At 38.3% G+C, this 22,375-nt stretch overlaps 1 protein-coding gene across 4 annotated transcripts in view; it reads right to left on the reverse strand.

The window, feature by feature from the left end:
• CAMSAP2 (calmodulin regulated spectrin associated protein family member 2) overlaps positions 1–22,375 on the reverse strand; it is a 116,866-nt gene that overhangs the window by 41,356 nt on the left and 53,135 nt on the right. For all 4 annotated transcript variants that reach the window (XM_025404264.1, XM_025404290.1, XM_025404271.1 and 1 more), the window contains exon 3: positions 7,425–7,586. In XM_025404264.1, the coding sequence (XP_025260049.1) occupies positions 7,425–7,586 (162 nt within the window). The remainder of the gene's footprint in view (positions 1–7,424; positions 7,587–22,375) is intronic.

The following is a 22,375-nucleotide window of genomic DNA, read 5'->3' on the forward strand; positions in this document are numbered from 1 at the left end:
AGATTATTCAAGCAGTCCATAATCCAAAAACAGTTAAAAAAAAAAAAAAGTCTACATGGTGCATAAATTATATCTTGAGAAGACTTTAGATAATTTTGGATTTTGAGTTAATGATTTTAAGGTCACTCTAGTACCAATCAATAAAAGTTCAAATTTATTAATTATGGCACTGTAGAAAACATTAATGCCATTAGCCACCAAAACTTTCAGTCCCCATTTTGTTTCTGGCACCTGAGAATTCCCTTTTCTTCCTTTAAACTCAACTCTGCAGTATAAACTTTTCTAATTATATTTATCAAGCATGCTTAGGTGTTCCTAACAGGAAGAGTTATAGTTTTAGTCTGACTGTTAACAAAATCATTCATATTTTCTTCTTCTTTTTTTTTTTTTTTTTGAGACGGAGTCTCACTCTGTCGCCCAGGCTGGAGTGCAGTGGCACCGTGTCAGTTCACTGCAACCTCCGTTTCCTGGGTTCAAGCAATTATCTTGCCTCAACCTCCCGAGTAACTGGGATTACAGGCGCCCACCGTTACACCCAGCTAATTTTTAAAATATTTTTAGTAGAGATGGGGTTTCACAATGTTGACCAGGCTGGTCTCAAACTCCTGACCTCAGGTGATCCGCCTGCCTCGGCCTCCCAAAGTGCTGGGATTACAGGCATGAGCCACCATGCCCAGCCCCATATTTTCCATCATGGTAATATACGGTGTTACAAAGCAGTTTTGTAACACCCATGTATCTTTAAGCATTTTGGTCTCTTTACCAATTGGGGGAGGGGAGGAAGACGGGACCAAATCCTGGTAAAGTTTATAATGTTTTCTATTGATTTGTTTTGTAGTATTTTCATTCCCCACACCCTCCACCCCCAACTGTTTTTTTGGAGACACAGTCTCAATCTGTCAGCCAGGCTGGAGTACAGTGGCGTGATCTTGGCTTACTATAACCTTTGCCTCCTGGGCTCAAGCAACCCTACTGTCTCGGCCTCTCAAATAGCTGGGGCCACAGGCATGCACCACCAAGCTTGGCTAATTTTTGTTTTTTGTTTTGTTTTTGGTGGAGACAGGATTTCACCTTGTTCCCCAGATTGGTCTTAAACTTCTGGACTCAAGCGATCCACCTGCCTCAGCCTCCCAAAGTGGTGGGACTACAGGCATAAGCCACCACACCCAGCCTCATTCCCTTTAAGTTAAAAAACAAACACTTTCTAATTCATTGTCAGGTAGTCGTAATTGATCTGCCAGTTTGGAAATATCCTTGTTTTTATTTTTTTCCCTATAGAGGAAATATCTTCATTTTTAAAGAGGTTTTTTATCTGATTCTGTCCAAAAAGCAAAGTGGTCACAAATTAACATTTTAAACCACCATTCACTCCTTTATTTGCACATTCAACAGATATCTACTGAATGTCAGTTATGTGCCAGATACTGTATTAAGAGGCTAGGTATACAATGGAGTACAAAGTCAAAATGATTCCTGTCCTCATGAAGCAGGGGAGATAGGAAAACCATTTGTAAATGCTATAAATAAATTAAAATGTGAGTAGAAAATAATGGGAGCAGGAAGACCTGTTTTAGAAAAGATGGTTACATCAGACAAGGCCTTTGCTTTGGTCTAAATGTTTGCCCCCCAGAGTTCATATTTGAAACTTAATCCCCAATGTGTTAATATTAAGAGGTGGAGCCTTTTGGGGCATGATTAAGTCATGAGACTCTGCCCTTGTGTATGGATGGGGTTGGTTCCTTTATAAAGGGGGTTGAAGGAGCACAGTGGCCTTTTGGCCATGTGAGGACACAATAAGAAGCTGCCATTCTGAAGCAGAGAGCAAGTCCTCACCAAAAACTGAATCTGCTGGCACCTTGATCTGGGAATTCCCAGCTTTCAGAACTACGAGCAATGGATATCTGTTGTTTATAAATTACCTAGACTAGGGCATTTTGTATTAGCAATCCAAACAGACTAAGACAATTTCTTTAAGAAGTAACTTTAAGCTGAGATCTTAAAGAGAACAAGTTGGCTATGGAAAAAGTAGAGAAAACAGCATTCCAGAGAGAGAATGAAAAACATAAGCAAAAGCCCTGTGGTAGGAAAAATGCTTGCGTGTTTAAGTAACAGAATGACATAGTGATCCCAAAGAAGTCACAAAATGAGATTTGAAACAGAGGTAGAGCCAAATAATATAAGGTTGATATATTCACGATTTTTGTGTACCTCTGCGTGATTCAATCATCCAATATCATCTTGTCTTCTGTGATTTTGCTTTTTTGTTTTTAAGTTTAAATTCATTTTAGCCACTATGCTGATAATTATTTTAGCCATGTTATTGCCATTTTTTGTTGGTAGGTTTTTTTATACTTGTGGATGCATTATCCAGGACAAAAGGCAACTGGGTTAGGATGAGCCAAAACAAGAGCCAGAAGGAGAAAACATATACTAAATCTGAGAGGTAAGGGTGAAGTCATAATGAGAGAATAAAAAATAATGCTGGGGCTAGTAGAATGGATCAAGGGAAAAAATACACTGCAGTTCAGGTTGAATCAAATTGTTTTAAACCGAATTTGAAAATGGAATAAGGTGGATATGACTGCATAAAGGGAATGAACATTCCTAGGTAAGTGATTTCCTTAATTTTGTGTAGATTTCCAAAGTTCCAAAGTACCTAGCTTAATTTAATGGCTTAAACTATCTCTTCTCTTTATTAATTTAGTTACTGTTTATTAAATATAATCTCTTTGTCAAACACTGTGCTAGTCTAGACACTAAAACTGAAAAGAAGAAAGAAGGTCATCATAGGCACTAGAAATAAAAAGTTCATTGTACCTATCCTCACATAGACTATTCTAGTTAGGAAGACGGATTTTAAAAAATTAAATGATTAAAAAAGTAATTAGTCTGAAAGTGCTATGAAAGAAAAAAGGTAGAGTGTTCGAGTATAGAAAACAAGGGGTTGATAGAGGCACTTCATTTAGATAAGGTTGTCAGGGAAAAGTGCTATTCAAGCTGATGGAGAGCAGAAGCACTAAGCCATGCAGAAAGCTGGGAGCTGAGTTGCCCGGGAATAGGAAACATGAGGTTCAATGGTTCAGAGATGAGAAAAGGCATAGAGCAGGAATGAAGTCAAATAAGTGAGAAAGGGGAACAGTGGCCATGAGCCTAGCATGGAGTACACAGGGTCAGAGTAGGTGGTACCTTGCAGGCCATGATAAATTTTACATTTTATTTTAAGGGTAAAGTGAAGTCACTAAAGAGTTTTGAGCAAAAGAATGGCCTGATCCAAGCTGCACTATAAAAAGATACTTTTAGAATTCTGGTTCTGGTAATAGTAGAATAGCATGCATCACACTAAGCTCTGCAGAGAGCAATTATAAACTCTGGACAAAATATACAAAGCATCTGTTGGAGGTACTGGTGAGCGACCAAGAGCAAGTAGAAGCAAGAAAGAATTCAACTTTGAAAAAGAAAGAAACATACTGAGTGAAATCCATGTTTATATGGCCTTACCCTCAATTCAACAGTGCACTGTGACTAGAACTCAAGGAGAAAACTGTAGTCTGGTTGGCAGGAGGAATCAAGGGAGAAATCTGGCACTGCCAGAGTAGCTGGATATTGAGGAGGAATATTGTAGGAAGGGTAATGGGTGAGGCCCAAAATCTGCATATAAACTTCCCTCAACTCTTGGCTGAGCCCTAGACTGGGCATGTGTAGGAAAGATTTTAAGAAATGCAGGGAGAAGACAACTGCTGAGAAGTCAAAGAAATTGCCACCATAGGGGAGCCAGAGTTTGGTGTTCAAATCCTACCAAGTAGAGGAGGGCTTGGTAAACACCTTGGGTTTTCCACTGAAACTTCAAAAAGGTGGTTCAAGCTTTAGAAGTAAAAATTGAGTTTAAATTAAGGACAAAAAATTATTGATTGGATTTGCCTTTTTGATACACTCAGGAACAATTTCAGGGTAGGAATGGGTATGGGAGAGAGATAACAGCAGGCTAAAGAAATAGCAAACAACTCTTGAGAGATTCTGTTGTATGGAGAAATAGGCTTGTATTAGGATGGGGAAGTTTTGTTTCTTAGGATGGAAGACACTAGAGCAAGTCTGTTTTTTTTTTTTCTTTTTGAGATGGAGTCTTGCTATGTTGCCCAGGCTGTAGTGCAGTGGTGCAATCTCAAGTCACTGCAACTTCCACCTGCCAGGTTCAAGTGGTTCTCCTGTCTCAGCCTCCCGAGTAGCTGGGACTACAGGCGCACATCACCACGCCCAGCTAATTTCTGTATTTTTAGTAGAGACAGGGTTTCGCCATGTTGGTCAGGCTGGTCTCGGATTCCTGAGATGATCCACCCGCCTCAGCCTCCCAAAGCGCTGGGATTAGAGGCATGAGTTGCTGTGCCCAGCCTCCAAGTCTGTATTCTTTGTTTGTTTGTTTTGTTTTGAGATGGAGTCTTACTCTGTCACCCAGGCTGAAGTACAATGGCACCATCTCGGCTCACAGCAACCTCTGCCTCCCAGGTTCAAGCAATTCTCCTGCCTTAGCCTCACAAGTAGCTGGGATTACAGGCACCCACCACCATACCCAGCTAATTACTGTATTTTCAGTAGAGTGGGGTTTCACCATGTTGGCCAGGCTAGTCTTGAACTGTCTACCTCAGGTGATCCGCCTGCCTTTGCCTCCCAAAGTGCTGGGATTCCAGGCGTGAGCCACCACACCTGGCCCAAATCTGTATTCTTACGAGAACGATCCAATAGGGAGCTTCAAGAGTCAGACGACGTGGGAGTGAACAAATAACAGTGTGGTCCCAGACCAGCAGCATTAGTATCACCTGGAGCTTGTTAGAAATGCACTCTCTCCTGCTTCACCTTAGACACCTCCTCATTCAGAGCAGCCATTTTAACACGTTCCCAGGTTCTTATGGTTTGAATATTTGCCCCCCTCTGAAATTCATGTGGAAACTTAATCTCCACTGGGCAGTACTGAAAGGTGGGGACCTTTAAGAGGTGATTGGCTTATGAGAGCCGACCCAATTCACACATCAATGGATCAACAGGCTATCGCTAGCAGCTTTATAAGACGGGGAAGATAGAGCTGAGCTAACATGCTCAAACATATGATTCCCTGTGCTGCCTCAGGACTCTGCAGAGCCCCAACTTAGCAAGAAGGCTCTCACTAGTGGCCTCTTCACCTGGGATTTCTTAGCCTCCATAGCTATAAGAAATAAATTCCTTTTTGTTATAAATCACCCAGTTTCAGGTATTCTGTTATTGTTATTATTATTATTATTCTTTTTTTGAGAGAATCTCACTGTCACCCAGGCTGGAGTGCACTGGCATGATCTCGGCTCATTGTAACCTCCGCCTCCCAGGTTCAAGTGATTCTCCTGCCTCAGCCTCCCGAGTAGCTGGGATTATAGGCATCCGCCACCATGTGCAGCTAATTTTTATATTTTTAGTAGAGACAGGGTTTCGCCATATTGGCCAGGCTGGTCTTGAACTCCTGACCTCCCACCTGCCTCGGCCTCCCAAAGTGCTGGGATTACAGGCGTGAGCCACTGTGCCCGGCCCAGGTATTCTGTTATAAGAAGAAAAATGGACTAATACACCAGGTGATTTTTATGTACATTAAAATGTAAGAACTGAAATAGAGGACCAATGACCATGAAAAAGGGAAGAAAGTTCTAGAGCAAGTAGTGGAGAACTCACATTTGATGTGAAGGGGGAAATTCTTCATTCTAACAGCAGGACAAAAGGCAATGAGTGCTAATCCAAAACTGTTTACAGATTTGCTAGTATAAAGGGAAGATAATTCCCATCTAAAGCCTTCCCATCTCTGGTCTCAAGAAAAGATAAGGCAAATTTAGCTGACAGTAGTAGGGAAAGGGTTACAGAAGGTCCGAGAATCAGGAAAATGGGTAACAGTTGTCATGAAGCGTGGGAAAGCAAACTTAAGGACACATTTCTTGGACTGGCAGTGGAAGTTTGTGCTTATGAACTTAAAGTGAAACCAACTTCCTTGTGTAAATTTCTCCAGCAATATTTGCCTCTGCAAGTGCAGGTTATAAATAAAATGCGTAACTGAGCTAAACCATCTGAGCTGTTACCAAATGAGTAACAGGGAGGGAAGGGGAGACATAAGAACTGAGGGTACTTATAAAAATCTAAGTTCAAGATGGACAAATATGAAGTCCAACAAGATTGTGAGAAATTAATAGGCTCAATGGTTTATAAGTCATAATGAGGTTGAACATTTTTAAATTAATATTTAAAGCAAGTGAGTTAGGAAGATAGGAAAAATTGTTCAAGAATGGGAAGTCTGTAATGGGATGTGAAGCTTGCACAGTTTCTCAAGATGAATAGGTCTAGAACGTGACTGTGATTTTCTACAGCTGAGGAGGAGTGTGGGAAAGATTACTAAAGATGAAGAAATAAAGGAACTCCAGAGGCAAAGTATTAAGCAGTCCTTCTACAATGATACTGATATTATGGATAATGAAGATAGCTGTAATAGTGTTTTTTACATTTAGCTTTTTATTGCAAGCTTCATGCCAGCTTTCAAGAAAAGATACCTGGAAATATAACTTCTAGTGCTTGTCTTCAGATAAGGTGTAATTTTCTCTTGGCTGACAGTGGTAAATGAAAGTGGATCAAGACAAATTAACTACTCAAATTTGCAAAGGGAGTGATAAGCTGACAAATTAAGCATCTTCAAAGCATAAATCAGTTTCATAAAAATTTCCAAGAAGAGAAATCCACAATCATGATCTTGTGCAACTTGGTCAAGCAAACCTAAGAATCCTCTAACCGGAAAAGTAAGAAAATTATTTCATTCCTGAAATGAATTCAAAAAATATTTACTGAACACCCACTGTGTATAGTTCACTATTAGGAGTGCTCTGAATTTTTCCATAATCTGGTATGAACTAGATTAATCATTAAAAATGATTATAAATATTGGCCAGGCATGGTGGCTCACACCTGTAATTGCAGCACTTTGGGAGGCTGAGGTGGGTAGATCACTTGAGGCCAGGAGTTCGAGACCAGCCTGGCCAACATAGTGAAACCCCGTCTCCACTAAAAATACAAAAATTAGCCGGGTATGGTGGCAAATGCCTGTAATCCCAGCTACTTGGGAGGCCAAGGCATGAGAATTGCTAGAACCTGAAAGGCAGAGGTTGCAGTGAGCCACTAGCCTGGGTGACAGAGCGAGACTACTTCTCAAAAAAAAAAAAAAAAAAAGAATAATTATAAATATTGCTGAGTATACAGAAATCTATTTTCATCATTTTAAGCTTTTTTAATAAAAAAATTTAAGTATATTTTACAACTTAAGTTTGCACTCTGATTTGAAACAAAAAGAGTAATGAAGTGGCAATGTATAATTTAGAATTTCACATTTTCTGGCTATGAGATGCAATTTACTCAAGTGAGTATAATCCTACCTTATTTATCCAGTACATGACAGCGTCCTCGATATCATAGGGCAGATCCGTGGCTTGGAAAAAAGCTGAATACTGCTGAGCACACGCAATTACTTTTTCTATACTGACCATTTCTACAGTATAAGCCATCATGAGGGTATCTATCATGGCCAAATGTGCACTCTGAAAATATAAAACAAGAACAAATCGTTTAAAAATTATACTTAGAAATTGCTTTTTATATATTTTGAAATGTTAATGACATCTCCTAACAAGCAGAAGAATAACTACACAAGACCAGCCTTAATAAGAAAGCATAAATTATAGATGCTAAAGATGAGCTAACTGAACCAAACTAATTTATTGTTCAAATACATATTGAGGATCTATATTTAAGATACTCATTATCTTCTACTCCAAAGATGCTTCTTTTCCTGTTTTTCCTATTTTTAATAATGTCATAGTTGCTTACTCAGCAATATAACCTACCAACTTCAGAACCATCTTTGATGGTCTTTCCTCGTTCTTCCCACCCACATAGTACAAGTTTATAGATTCTCTATCTTTCAAATCTTCCCTCTTCCTCATTCTGATTGTCACAGTTCCAATTCAGACCCAAACATTTCTCACACCTGAACAAGGCAAAAAATTCTTTAACTGGTTTTCCTGCCTCCAACTTCTTCCTCATCTAATTCATCCAGAACAGGACTTCTAGCCTTTGGCATAGATAGATAAGATTTGGGATGGATGGATGGACAGACAGACAGACAGACAGACAGACAGACACACACACACACACACACACACACACACACACACAGTTATATGGAAGTTCTAAAAAAAAATCACAAACATTACAGAAGTATATAAAGTGCCCCTCCTCCACCAGTTTCTTCAGTCTGGTATATATTCCTACAAAAAAGTTTAATGCCTATCAAATATGTATACATTTACACTGTTTAGCATTACAAACAATGTTACAACATTGTATTTCTCCAGGTATAATTCTTAGTTGTGGCTACTGGGTCCAAGGGCAACCACAACTTAAGTTTTGATAGATAACCACTAATATAGTCTCTAGACAGGTTACACCAACTTATCTCCCACCAACAATGTTATCAGTCTGCCTGTTTCTCCACATTTTTGACAACATTAGATATTATTCACTTTAAAACTCTGTATCAGCATGAAAGTTTCAAAGACCTCACTCTTGTTTGATTTTACAATCCTGATTATTACTGAAGATAAGCATCCTTTTACGTGCTTTAGCAACCATTTGTATTTCTTCTTTGTTAAACTACCTGTTCAATCTTTTGCCTATTCTTAATTGATTTGTAAGAGCTTGGTATACATTAGGTACTTTAACCTTCTGTCACTGAGGTAGCAAATACTTTCCCCTAGTTTGTCGCCAAACTTTCAACTTTAGGGTACCTTTTATTGTAGAGTTTTAAATATTTACTTGGTAAAATCTGTTAATTTCAATGTTCTCCTTTATGACTTTGGAGTTCATAACATGTTTATAAAGGTCTTCTCCAACCTCAAAATATAGAAATATTATTCTCGGCCGGGCGCGGTGGCTCAAGCCTGTAATCCCAGCACTTTGGGAGGCCGAGACGGGCGGATCACAAGGTCAGGAGATCGAGACCATCCTGGCTAACACGGTGAAACCCCGTCTCTACTAAAAAATGCAAAAAACTAGCTGGGCGAGGTGGCGGGCGCCTGTAGTCCCAGCTACTCAGGAGGCTGAGGCAGGAGAATGGCGTGAACCCGGGAGGCGGAGCTTGCAGTGAGCTGAGATCTGGCCACTGCACTCTAGCCTGGGCAACAGAGCGAGACTCCGTCTCAAAAAAAAAAAAAAAGAAAAAAAAAGAGAAATATTATTCTCTATTTTTTCCATAACTTTAATTCCATCTAGAATTTATTTTTGACAATGTTATAAACTAGTGGCTAGCTGTTTTTTCCAAATCAGAGATTGCATCATATCATTCTCTCATAAAGTCTACCTCATTTTCTACATAATGAAATCTAAACTCCTTAACAGACGTAAAGTTTCTTTCTTATTAGCTGGTTTGTACTTGTTAGTCTAGCCTTATAATCTACCATTTCCTTCTCCAATCTGCTATCAGTTTTCAAGTTTTTGTGCCCTAGCTTGTTGTCCTCCTAACAATATAGACTAAGTTTTGTCGTTGCTTTGAATATTACTCTAATTGTGAAGATTTTTCCAGTTCTCTTTCCAATCAAAATGACTCACTCAACCTATCAATGAGTACAGATTCCTACAGAATACTGTTTCTGCTTGCATTAACCCCTAAATTATCTAAAGTATGGTATCAGCACTGGTATTTTTAAACAGCTTCCCCAGGTGATGCTAATGAGCAGCCAGGGTTGAGAACCACTGATTTCTCTGACATGTGTACAGTCACCTACCTCTGACTCTATTTCTCTAGGTAGACAGTGTAGGACATTATCTGAGTTATCTTCCTATTCCCTACATCTAAAATGGTACCTGGCAGTTAGCAGGGGCTGAAGAAAGGAAACGAAGGAAAGAAGCTAGCTTTTTAGTTACTATAAAGACTCAAGAGCTGGGTTTACTCTGGAGGTTGAGGAAGTGAATTCTGATCATTTAGAAGGTGGCAGTTTCAGCTTCTAGAAAACTGAGCAGTATCTATAGGAAAGCTGATGCTTTGTAAGAAGCAGAATGCTTAACATTGGCAATCATAAAACCAATAGTGGCTCCTACTTACTAAGTCTAACTTATATGCCACATACTGTGCTAAATACTTTATTAGTATATTAATTCTTTCATTTCAAATATTTTTTGAAATAAGCCTGGAGATAATAGATAAAATACACTTTCTATAATCCTCAAAACTCTCTAAAGGAAGTATCATTTATGTTTTATATGTGCAGAAACTGAGGTTTAGACAATTAAGCAATTTATCCAAACCTGTGTGCTCTTTCTACCATATCATGCAGTTGGCAGGAGTTAAGTCACTTTGTTGCAAAGCAAAAAAATGTGTTTCGGAAATGACAAACATAATATGCAAGAAAGAAAAATTAGCATCAATAATTATTTCAAATTAAGACCATATTTTCATATTCAATCTCCTTTAAGAAGTATTTTCCACACTGCTACTGTCCAACTATCCCAGTTCTTCCTTCATACTCAGAATGTTGTAGCCTTTTTAGTCATTCATCTGTACGTATCCTCTCTGTTATACTCTAGCCCTAGAGAGCAGGGATCCTGTCTTTTTCACCTTTGTTCCTAGACAATGTTTTATGGGTGAAAGCAAATTTGTGTTTAATAGCATTAAAAAGCATGGCACTTTTGGATCAAAATGTGGGAAAATATTTCAAGAGCCACAAAATCATTCATGTACTCTCAACACTCCTTTTGGCAGTTGTTCTACAAACACATGAGAGAGGAGAAAAAAGCTGTATAAATAAAAAATAACCATTATAATATTATACAACAAAAAGAAAACAATATCCAACCAAAATGAGTAACTTATGATATATTAAACTATTTAACAAAAAGGGAAATGTGTACAGTATAAAATTGAGTAGGAAAAAACCAGAATATCACACCATAATACTGTTTCATACATATAAACAAAAATATGAAAAAGGAAGGAAACAGAACAGAAACAAGAAAAACGGAACATCATACCATAATAATGTTTGAATACCACAGACACACACACACACACACACACACACACACACACACACACACCCCAGAAAGGGAAGAAGAATGAATAAAAGTAAAACTTAGAAATTATCTTGTTACAGTATGTAAAAAACACAAATAAAATATATAGTTTACTTGGAAAATTGGGATACATTTTCAGAACAAAGTTCATTTCACTGATTAACTTCCTAAATTAAAAAAACAAATTTCTAAAATTTCCACTATTGTGCTATGGTTATTTCCATATGATATTCACTCACTTTAAGAACTCTTATTTTGGCCGGGCGCGGTGGCTCAAGTCTGTAATCCCAGCACTTTGGGAGGCCGAGATGAGCGGATCACAAAGTCAGGAAATCGAGACCATCCTGGCTAACATGCTGAAACCCCGTCTCTACTAAAAAATGCAAAAAACTAGCCGGGCGAGGTGGCGGGCGCCTGTAGTCCCAGCTACCAGAGAGGCTGAGGCAGGAGAATGGCGTAAACCCGGGAGGCGGAGCTTGCAGTGAGCCGAGATCGCGCCACTGCACTCCAGTCTGGGCGACAGAGCGAGACTCCGTCTCAAAAAAAAAAAAAAGAACTCTTATTTTAGTGTGATTCTTTTTCTTTTTCTTTTTTTCACTTCTTAACTTTACAATATGAGATAGTGAGAATTAAAAATTATGTATAACAAAGTATATACATAATGGAGTTAGAAAAGATCAACATTAAAAAATAAACACAAGGCTAGGATCAGTTTGGAGCTATGATAGCTCCAAATAAAATATACACATTTAATTGCTTACCTAAAGCATTCCGATCAGAATAATAGCAATAGCTAACACTGTTATGTTTCAAATACTGTCTTCAGCATTTTACTGTTTTCTGTCGTGTACTGTTTTCAGTATGTAATGTTCTCAGCATTTGTATTAATTGAATAAAACAACCCTGTGAGGTAAGCACTATTACCCTGCCTATTTTACAGATAAGAAAACTGTAAAACCTGTCCAAGGTTACACAGCAAGGAGGCAGTGATGTAGGGATTCAAACTTAGAAATCTGGCTCCAGAGCCCCTATCACTGAACATCACACCTGCAGACTTAATCCCAACCTCTACACTTTGACTCTCAGTGTTGTAGTAGGAGGCAACTGCGGCAGCAACAGAAACAGCAGTGTACATTGCGACCACCAGGTGGCAGAGCATAGCATGACATCTTAGAGCAGCAGTAGGAAGACTGGTTATGGAAGAAAAAGCAGGAGGGCTACTTGGCATTTCAGTGAAAAGAAAAGGATTTGGGGAATGTGGAATCCCAGGGACTTTACTGGGTGAGAGCTGAAGTATCATCCAAAGGCCACCATTAGGTTCTATATCTGTGTTACAAGGATTATATTTTTATCATCTCCAACCACTGGAGCCTAAGCAAAAATAAATTACATTTATATATTAGAAATGAAGGTTAAATCTATTGAAGAAAGGAAAGCTTTTAAGTATTATAAGAAGTTTTTTAGCCTATAAATTAGGATAAAAGTTCTGCCACTGCATGGCTTTTACTATTCTTGTATTAGATTTAGACACAGAACTTACAAAAAAAATCCTACAATGAACTTAGTTCTTGGACTAATAAAGTGGCTAGAGTGCCTACTATGACCAAGTACTCCCACAGGTATTTAAAAGGAAATAAATACTTAAATCAATCACAAACATGAGGTATTAGTTATTCTGCTAAAATGGTACCTACAGCATATTCATATTATACTCTATAGTTTTTCAAAGTTATTCCAATTTAGAAAATATTTTACATAGCATTTATTTATAGAAACACTTTTTCGTAAGTTTCATTTATCTTTAATTTACATAGCGATAAAAGCAAAATACCACTTGCAACTCCACTGAGGTGATATGTCATTTTATCAATGAGGAAATCTCAGGATGAGTATCTCCATTTGGTCACAGAGTTAGTAAGAGTTAGAACTAGGATTCAAAACCCTGGTCCCATCTATTGTCAAAGCTCATATACTTGCCATTCCTCCATGTTGGCTCCAGCATTTCACAATAAATCTGTGGTTATTATGTACTATTACTTTGCCATTGAATTTTACTATTTCTAAACTTCTGATATTGACAATTCAAGAATAAACTAAAACCAAGGCTTCCAATCCAAAGACATTCTTATATATAACTATCTTGGTTTAAAAAGGAATTTAGTTAAAATAAAATCCAGTTTTAAAACAAGACAGTTGTACTATAAGGCTGCAGAGATAAAAATCTTGCTATTGCCAGCATAGTATTACTACTGTTCTCAGCTCAGTTAAAATACAGGTTACTAGCTGCTAACACATCAAGCACTGTCCTCCTGCCTCTCAAAGCTCAACTGTGGTTCCCAGAACAAACAAACAAACAAAGAAATAAATAAGTACTAAGATGAGTTAAAGAGATTATGAAAAAGAAAACAAGGATACCACCTACACTCAAGATTTCATCTTAGATACTGTCATCTGACTCTAGCTTTTAGCTTATGGGTAACTTATCTAAATATAATTTAGATAGTGTAAGCCTTAATAACCTTCAGATATTTTAGAAAGGGTATCAGAGAATGATGATCAACTTAATAAAGCGTGGAGACAAGATTAGACAAAAAACAATGAAAAGGAACAAACAAAGCCTCCAAGAAATATAGGACTATGTGAAAAGACCAAAACTGCATTTGATCAGTATACCTGAAAGCGATGGGGAGAATGGAACCAAGTTGGAAAACACTCTTCAGGATATTATCCAGGAGAACTTCCCTAACCTAGCAAGACAGGCCAATATTCAAATTCATGAAATACAGTGAAATACATGAAAGATACTCCTTGAGAAGTGCAACCCCAAGACACATAATCGTCAGATTCACCAAGGTTGAAATGAAGGAAAAAATGTTAAGCTCAGCCACAGAGAAAAGTCAGGTTACGCACAAAGGGAAGCCCATCAGGTTAACAGGGGATCTCTATGTGGAAATCCTACAAGCCAGAAGAGAGTGGGGGACAATATTTGACATTCTATTTTTTTTTTTTTTTTTTGAGATGGAATCTTGCTCTGTCGCCAGGCTGGGGTGCAGTGGCGCGATCTCAGCTCACTGCAGCATCCACCTCCCGGGTTCAAGAGATTCTCCTGCCTCAGCCTCCCAAGTAGCTGGGACTACAGGCGTGTACCACCACACCCAGCTAATTTTTGTATTTTTAATAGAGAGGGGGTTTCACCATGTTGGCCAAGACGGTCTCGATCCCTCGACCCTGTGATCCGCCCATCTTGGCCTCCCAAAGTGCTGGGATTATAGGCATGAGCCACCACGCCCGGCCTCAACATTCTTAAAGAAAACAATTTTCAACCCAGAATTTCATTTCCAGTCAAACTAAGCTTCATAAGCGAAGGAGAAGTAAAATCCTTTACAGACAAGAAATGCTGAGAGATTTTTGTCACCACGCGGCCTGCCTTACAAGAGCTCCTGAAGGAAGCACTAAATATAGAAAGGAAAAACCAGTACCAACCACTGCAAAAACATACCAAATTGTAAAGACCATCGACACAATGAAGAAACTGCATCAAGTAACAGGCAAAATAACCAGATAGCATCATAATGACAGGATAAAATTCACACATAACAATATTAATCTTAAATGTAAATGGGCTAAATGCCCCAATTAAAAGACACGAATTGACAAATTGGATAGAGTCAAGACCCCCTGGTGTGCTGTATTCGGGAGACCCATCTTATGTGCAAAGACACACACAGGGTAAAAATAAAGGGATGGAGGAAGATTTACCAAGCAAATGGAAAGCAAAAAAAAAAAAGCAGGGGTTGCAATCCTAGTCTCTGATAAAACAGATGTCAAACCAACAAAGATCAAAAAAGACAAAGAAGGGCATTCCATAATGGTAAAGGGATCAATGCAACAAGAAGAGCTAACTATCCTAAATATATATGCACCCGATACAGGAGCACCCAGATTCATAAAGCAAGTTCTTACAGGCCTGCAAAGAGACTTAGACTTCCACACAATAATAGTGGGAGACTTTAACACCCCACTATCAATATTAGATCAACGAGATAGAAAATTAACAAGGATATTTAGGACTTCAACTCAGCTCTGGATCAAGCAGACCTAATAGACATCTACAGAACTCGCCACCCCAAATTAACAGAATACACATTCTTCTCAGCACCACATCGTACTTTTTCTAAAATTGATCACATAATTGGAAGTGAAACACTCCTCAGCAAATGCAAAAGAATGGAAATCATAACAAATAGTCTCTCAGACCACAGTGCAATCAAATTAGGACTCAGGAATAAAAAACTCACTCAAAACCACACAACTGGAAACTGAACCTACTCCTAAATGACTACTGGGTAAATAACAAAATTAAGGCAGAAATAAGTAAGTTCTTTGAAACTAATGAGAACAAAGACACATGTACCAGAATCTCTGGGACACAGCTAAAGCAGAGTTTAAAGGAAAATTTATAGCACTAAATGCCCACTGGAGAAAGAAGGAAAAAACCAAAATCGACACCCTAACATCACAATTAAAAGAACTAGAGAAGAAAGAGCAAACAAATTCAAAAGCTAGCAGAAGGCAAGAAATAACTAAGATCAGAGCAGAACTGAAGGAGAAAGAGACATGAAAAAGTCTTCAAAAAAATCAATGAATCCAGGAGCCGGTTTTTTTGAAAAGATTAACAAAACAGACTGCTAGCCAGACTGAAAAAGAAGAAAAGAGAGAAGAATCAAATAGACACAATAAAAAATGATAAAGGGGATATCACCCTGATCCCACAGAAATACAAACTACCATCAGTGAATACTATAAACAACTCTATGCAAATAATCTAGAAAATCTAGAAGACATGGATAAATTCCTGGACACATACCCCCTCCCAAGACTAAAACGGGAAGAGGTCGAATCCCTGAACAGACCAATAACAAGTTCTGAAATTGAGGCAGTAATTAATAGCCTACCAACCAAAAAAAAGCCTGGGACCAGACGGATTCACAGCCAAATTCTACCAGAGGTACAAAGAGGAGCTGGTACCATTCCTTCTGAAACTATATCAACAAATAGAAAAAGAGGGACTTCTCCCTAACTCTTTTTAAGAGGCCAGCATCATCCTGATACCAAAATCTGGCAGAGACACAACAAAAAAAATTTCAGGCCAATATCCCTGATGAACATCAGTGCGAAAATCGTCAATAAAATACTGGCAAACTGAATCCAGCAGCACAACAAAAAGCTTATCCACCACGATCAAGTCAGCTTCATCCCTGGGATGCAAGGCTGGTTCAACACAGGCAAATCAATACACGTAATCCAACACATAAACAGAACCAATGACAAAAACCACCTGATTATCTCAATAGATGCAGAATAGGCCTTTGATAAAATTCAACATCCCTTCATGCTAAAAACTCTCAATAAACTAGGTACCAATGACAGATATCTCAAAATAATAAGAGCTATTTATGACAAACCCACAGCCAATACCATACTGAATGGGCAAAAGATGGAAGCATTCCCTTTGAAAACTGGCACAAGACAAGGATGCCCTCTCTCACCACTCCTATTCAACATAGTATTGGAAGTTTTGGCCAGGACAATCAGGCAAGAGAAAGAAATAAAGTGTATTCAAATAGGAAGAGAGGAAGTCAAATTGTCTCTGTTTGCAGATGACATGATTATATATTTAGAAAACCCCATCGTCTCAGCCCAACATCACCTTAAGCTGATGAGCAACTTCAGCAAAGTCTCATTACACAAAATCAATGTGCACAAATCACAAGCATTCCTATACACCACAATAAAAGACAGAGAGCCAGACCATGAGTGAACTCCCATTCACAATTGCTACAAAGAGAATAAAATACCTAGGAATACAACTTATAAGGGATGTGAAGGACCTCTTCAAGGAGAACTGCAAACCACTGCTCAAGGAAATAAGAGAGGACGCAAACAAGTGGAAAAACATTCCATGCTCACGGATAGGAAGACTCAATATCGTGAAAATGGCCATACTGCCCAAAGTAAGTTATAGATTCAATGCTATCCCCATCAAGCTACCATTGACTCTCTTCACAGAATTGGAAAAAACTATTTTAAATTTCATATGGAACTAAAAAAGAGCCCATATAGCCAAGACAATCCTAAGCAAAAAGAACAAAGTTCGACGCAATACACTACCTAACTTTATACTACAAGGCTACAGTAACCAAAACAGATATATAGACCAATGGAACAGAACAGAGGCCTCAGAAATAATGCCACACATCTACAACCATCTGATCTTTGACAAACCTGACAAAAACAAGCAATGGGGGAAAGGATTCCCTATTTAATAAATGGTGCTGGGAAAACTGGTTAGCCATACGCAGAAAACTGAAACTGTATCCCTTCCTTACACCTTATACAAAATTAACTCGATATGGATTAAAGACTTAAACATAAGACCTAAAACCATAAAAATCCTAGAAGAAAACCTAGGCAGTACCATTCAGGACATAGGCATGGGCAAAGACTTCATGACTAAAACACCAACAGCAATGGCAACAAAAGCCAAAATTGACAAATGAGATCTAATTAAACTAAAGAGCTTCTGCACAGCAAAAGAAACTATCATCAGAGTGAACAGGCAACCTTCAGAACAGGAGAAAATTTCAGGAATCTATCCATCTGACAAAGGGCTAATATCCAGAATCTACAAGGAACTTAAACGAATTTACAACAAAAAAAACAAACAACCCCATCAAAAAGTGGGCAAAGGATATGAACAGACACTTCTCAAAAGAAGACATTTATGCAGCCAACAAACATAAAAAAAAGCTCATCATCACTGGTCATTAGAGAAATGCAAATCAAAACCACAATGAGATACCATCTCAAGCCAGTCGGAATGGCAATCATTAAAAAGTCAGGAAACAACAGATGCTGGATAGGATGTGGAGAAATAGGAATGCTTTTACACTGTTGGTGGGAATGTAAATTAGTCCAACCATTATGGAAGACAGTATGGTGATTCCTCAAGGATCTAGAATTAGAAATACCATTTGACCCAGCAATTCCATTACTGTGTATATACCCAAAGGATTATAAATCATCCTACTATAAAGACACATACACACGTATGTTTACTGCAGCACTATTCACAATAGCAAAGACTTGGAACCAACCCAAATGCCTATCAATGGTAGACTGGATAAAGAAAATGTGGCACATACATACCATGGAATACTGTGCAGCCATAAAAAAGGATGAGTTCATGTCCTTTGCAGGGACATGGATGAAGCTGGAAACCATCAATCTCAACAAACTAACACAGGAACGGAAAACCAAACACTGCATGTTCTCACTCATAAGTGGGAGTTGAACAATGAGAACACATTGACACAGGGAGTGGAACATCACACACTGGGGCCTGTCAGCGGGTAGGGGGTTAGGGGAGGAATAGCATTAGGAGAAATACCTAATGTAGATGACGGGTAGATGGGTGCAGCAAACCACCATGGCACGTGTATACCTATGTAACAAACCTGCACATTCTGCACATGTATCCCAGAACTTAAAGTATAATTAAAAACTAAATAACCTTCAGATATTTTACAATGTTCTTGCCTCTTAGTAGTATAGGGATTTTTTGGGATAAATTCTGTATAAAGCAAATTTCTGCAAATTGAATTAGGTTGGCTTTCATTTTGCAATTAGAGGAGTAAATATTTGACAGAAATACAGTTACTTCTGTTTTAAAAACACACATTTGTTTCCATGCAACTGGTATATTAGGGAACAATCTGAATTGCAGTTTGTTTACGCACAGCTTTGTTCACCAGAAATACTAGGTGAATGCAAAAAATCACACACAACTGTACTGAGACATGTAGAAATACATATATGCACACATCTCAGATACCTACCACTTCCTTCGGTTCACCACGTGTAGTATGAACTATACCCTCATCTTCCTCATCTGGTATTATAACTTTCTCTGGTGTTATCACTTTCTGTCCTATTTCAGACAGGACAATTCACAATAACTCATGTGCTGCAACCATTTTAATGCTACTTCCACAAGAAAACTTGAGGCTTTTTTTCAAAGTGAAGTGCCATACATATAACAGTATGTATGTATATTTTAAACATTAACACATGTAAAATTATACCACCATTTTTAATAGATTCCTATCATTTTAAAACAACATAACACTGCTCATACCAGCTTTTCTCATAAGTCCTGTGGTGTTTATTGCACAATTTTCCATAGTACAGTGATTTAAGGAACATATACATTACATTACAGCAGAACTGAATATATACTAAAAATCCAAAGAATCTAGAAACCTTTATAAAACCACATATTGAGAGGAAATTTTTTTCTGGTAAAATAATAATACTGCTTAAATTGCAGTAATGAAAAAACACCTGACATGGCATCCAGACCAGAAAGAAAGAAGTTAATCTATCTCTATTTGCAATGACATGATCTTATGTATAAAAAATCCTAAGGAATCCTCTAAAACAATTAGAACCAGTAAAAGAGTTCACTAAGGTTGTAGGATACAAGATCAATATACAATAAGAAATTACATTTCTAAACACATATATTCACAATCAACAATCTGCAAATGAAATTAAGAAAACAATTCCATTTATGATAGCACCAAAAAGAATAAAATACTTTGCAATACATTTAAAAGAAGTGTAGAACTTATGCTCTGAAAACTACAAAACACTGTTGAAACAAATTAAAGATAAATAGAAAGGTATCCCATAGTGATGGATGGATGACTAGATACTGCCAGGATGGCAATACTTTCCTAAATTGGTATACAAAGTAATGTGATCTCTGTCAGAATCCCAGGTAGCTTCTTTATAGAAACGGACAAACTGATCCTAAAATTCGTATTAAAACTCAAGGGACTCACAATAGCCAAAGTAATCTTGAAAGGGAACAAAGTAGGAGGACTTATACTTCCTGATTTTAAAACTTACTACAAAGCAACAATAATCAAGACAATATAGTACTGGTATAAAAACAGAGATCAATGGAACTGAGAGTCCAGAAATAAACCCATGTGTCTATGGTCAATTGATTTTTTAAAAACACAGGTCAGGAATAAACACTGAACAGCAAATATTTAAGTAGTAACCTACAAGAGGATTATGGCATTGTTGTTCCAGACATACTGCTGTTATATCCAATCTGTATGAAACATAGTCAGGACCAAAGGTGTCACTGCTGCTCTGCTATACCCATGGAACTATCCATGTGGCAGTCCTGGCAAGAGGGGTGACTTTCATGAGATTCAAAATACCTCTCTGGGCCGGGCGCGGTGGCTCAAGCCTGTAATCCCAGCACTTTGGGAGGCCGAGACGGGCGGATCACGAGGTCAGGAGTTCGAGACCATCCTGGCTAACACGGTGAAACCCCGTCTCTACTAAAAAATACAAAAAAAACTAGCCGGGCGAGGTGGTGGGCGCCTGTAGTCCCAGATACTCGGGAGGCTGAGGCAGGAGAATGGCGTAAAAACCCGGGAGGCGGAGCTTGCAATGAGCTGAGATCCGGCCACTGCACTCCAGCCTGGGCGACACAGCGAGACTCCATCTCAAAAAAAAAAAAAAAAAAAATACCTCTCTGAAGAGTTTCAAAAATCTTAACAATATGACATATGCTTAAACAACTGATCGTACAAAACTGCTATTTTTATTTTATTTGGACCTCCCTATTTAGATATGTCAGTGAAGTGTACAGAGCAAGTCAAAAAAGTATAATGACTAGCATGCGACTATCAGCACAATACTGATTTAGCTGCTATTAATTCTGCCCAAAATTTTAGGAAGCAAGTATTACAGACAAGGAAGTAGTTGAGAGTTCTCTTTCATCTGTTTATATACAAGTAGATGAGCATCTGGTTTACATCTTGTCATTTACATTCGGTGAATTTAATCATCACACCACCCAATGAAGAAGTGTTTCCAAGATAATGTTAAAACAAGCTGATATTAAGCTTTATTGCAAATTTAATATAAACAATAAAGAGTACAGTCCAAATATCTATTAAAATGCAAGACACCAACAAATGAAACATATGTCTCCTGAGCAGATTCATCGACTTCCTCTGGACTATATGTAGCTTCGAATGGCAAATTAAGGGCATTTAAATGTGGCTCTACTGGATGGACACATACAGGAATGGCATACTAGTAGTCAAATGAATATAGTAAACAAAGGAAACAGTTTAGAGCAGTCGTTCCAAATATGGATGATCATCAAAAAGATCATAAATTCCCTGGCCTCAAACCTTAGAGACTGACTCATTAGATCTCTAGAGAGGGGCCCAAGAATAGCATACTATCAGGAATCTTGCTTTCACAGTCCTTCTCAGCTACAAGTGATTAACCTTTCTACAGGACATTGCCAATCACATCACTCTACAGTCAAAAGCCTTCAGTGACTTCCCAGGGCCTACCCAACAAGTCCAAGATTATTAAAATAATATTAAAATTCTTCAAGATCTTAAAATAATCACTCTTTTCAGGTCTTCTACTACTTCCCCACATAAATCCTATAGTCTAGCAGCATAGGTTAGCAAAGACCATTTAAGCAAAGTACCTAGGTTTAATCCCAACTCTGCCACTTACTAACTAGGTGATCTTTGGCAAATTCCTTAATTTCTCTGTGCTTCAATACCTCAACTATAAAATGGAGTGACAATAATAGTACAATGCATTTCATGCTCTAAAAATAACATGGTTTATGTCAAGAATAGGGTTAGGATGAATCACTCAGAAGCCACACAACTTTATAACCAGGAGGCAATGAGGACTGCCCAAGCAGACTGATCAACATGGCTGGGGGTTGCACAATACATACTGAAAAACACACAAAACTACAATGTGGAAATGTGGATGGGACTCTAAGTAGAGCATGGATGGTGAATGCTGCTGGTGAATCCAGACAGACATGGATCTCAGCCAGCAGAGCCAGATTAAGGCAGGCACAGGTGGCAATACAACTTGACCCTAGCCAAGAACTGCATTGTGCTGGGAATGCATACCTCTGGGAAGGGGCCCTGTGGCAGATGCTCATTTTAAGATTCAAATATGGAAGAATCCTATGGAGATATCAGTAAGAACTCATGATTACATATTTCTCCTGGCACTGTCATGAGTTAAGGACCTAGCAGTAACACCAAAGCAGCAACAATAAATGCATCTATCCCCAGATCACGGTTTCTAAATAACATTCCCCATTAATATAAACCCAAGGCTTCACAGA

Source organism: Theropithecus gelada, chromosome 1, assembly GCF_003255815.1.
Source record: "Theropithecus gelada isolate Dixy chromosome 1, Tgel_1.0, whole genome shotgun sequence".
Lineage (NCBI taxonomy): Eukaryota > Metazoa > Chordata > Mammalia > Primates > Cercopithecidae > Theropithecus > Theropithecus gelada.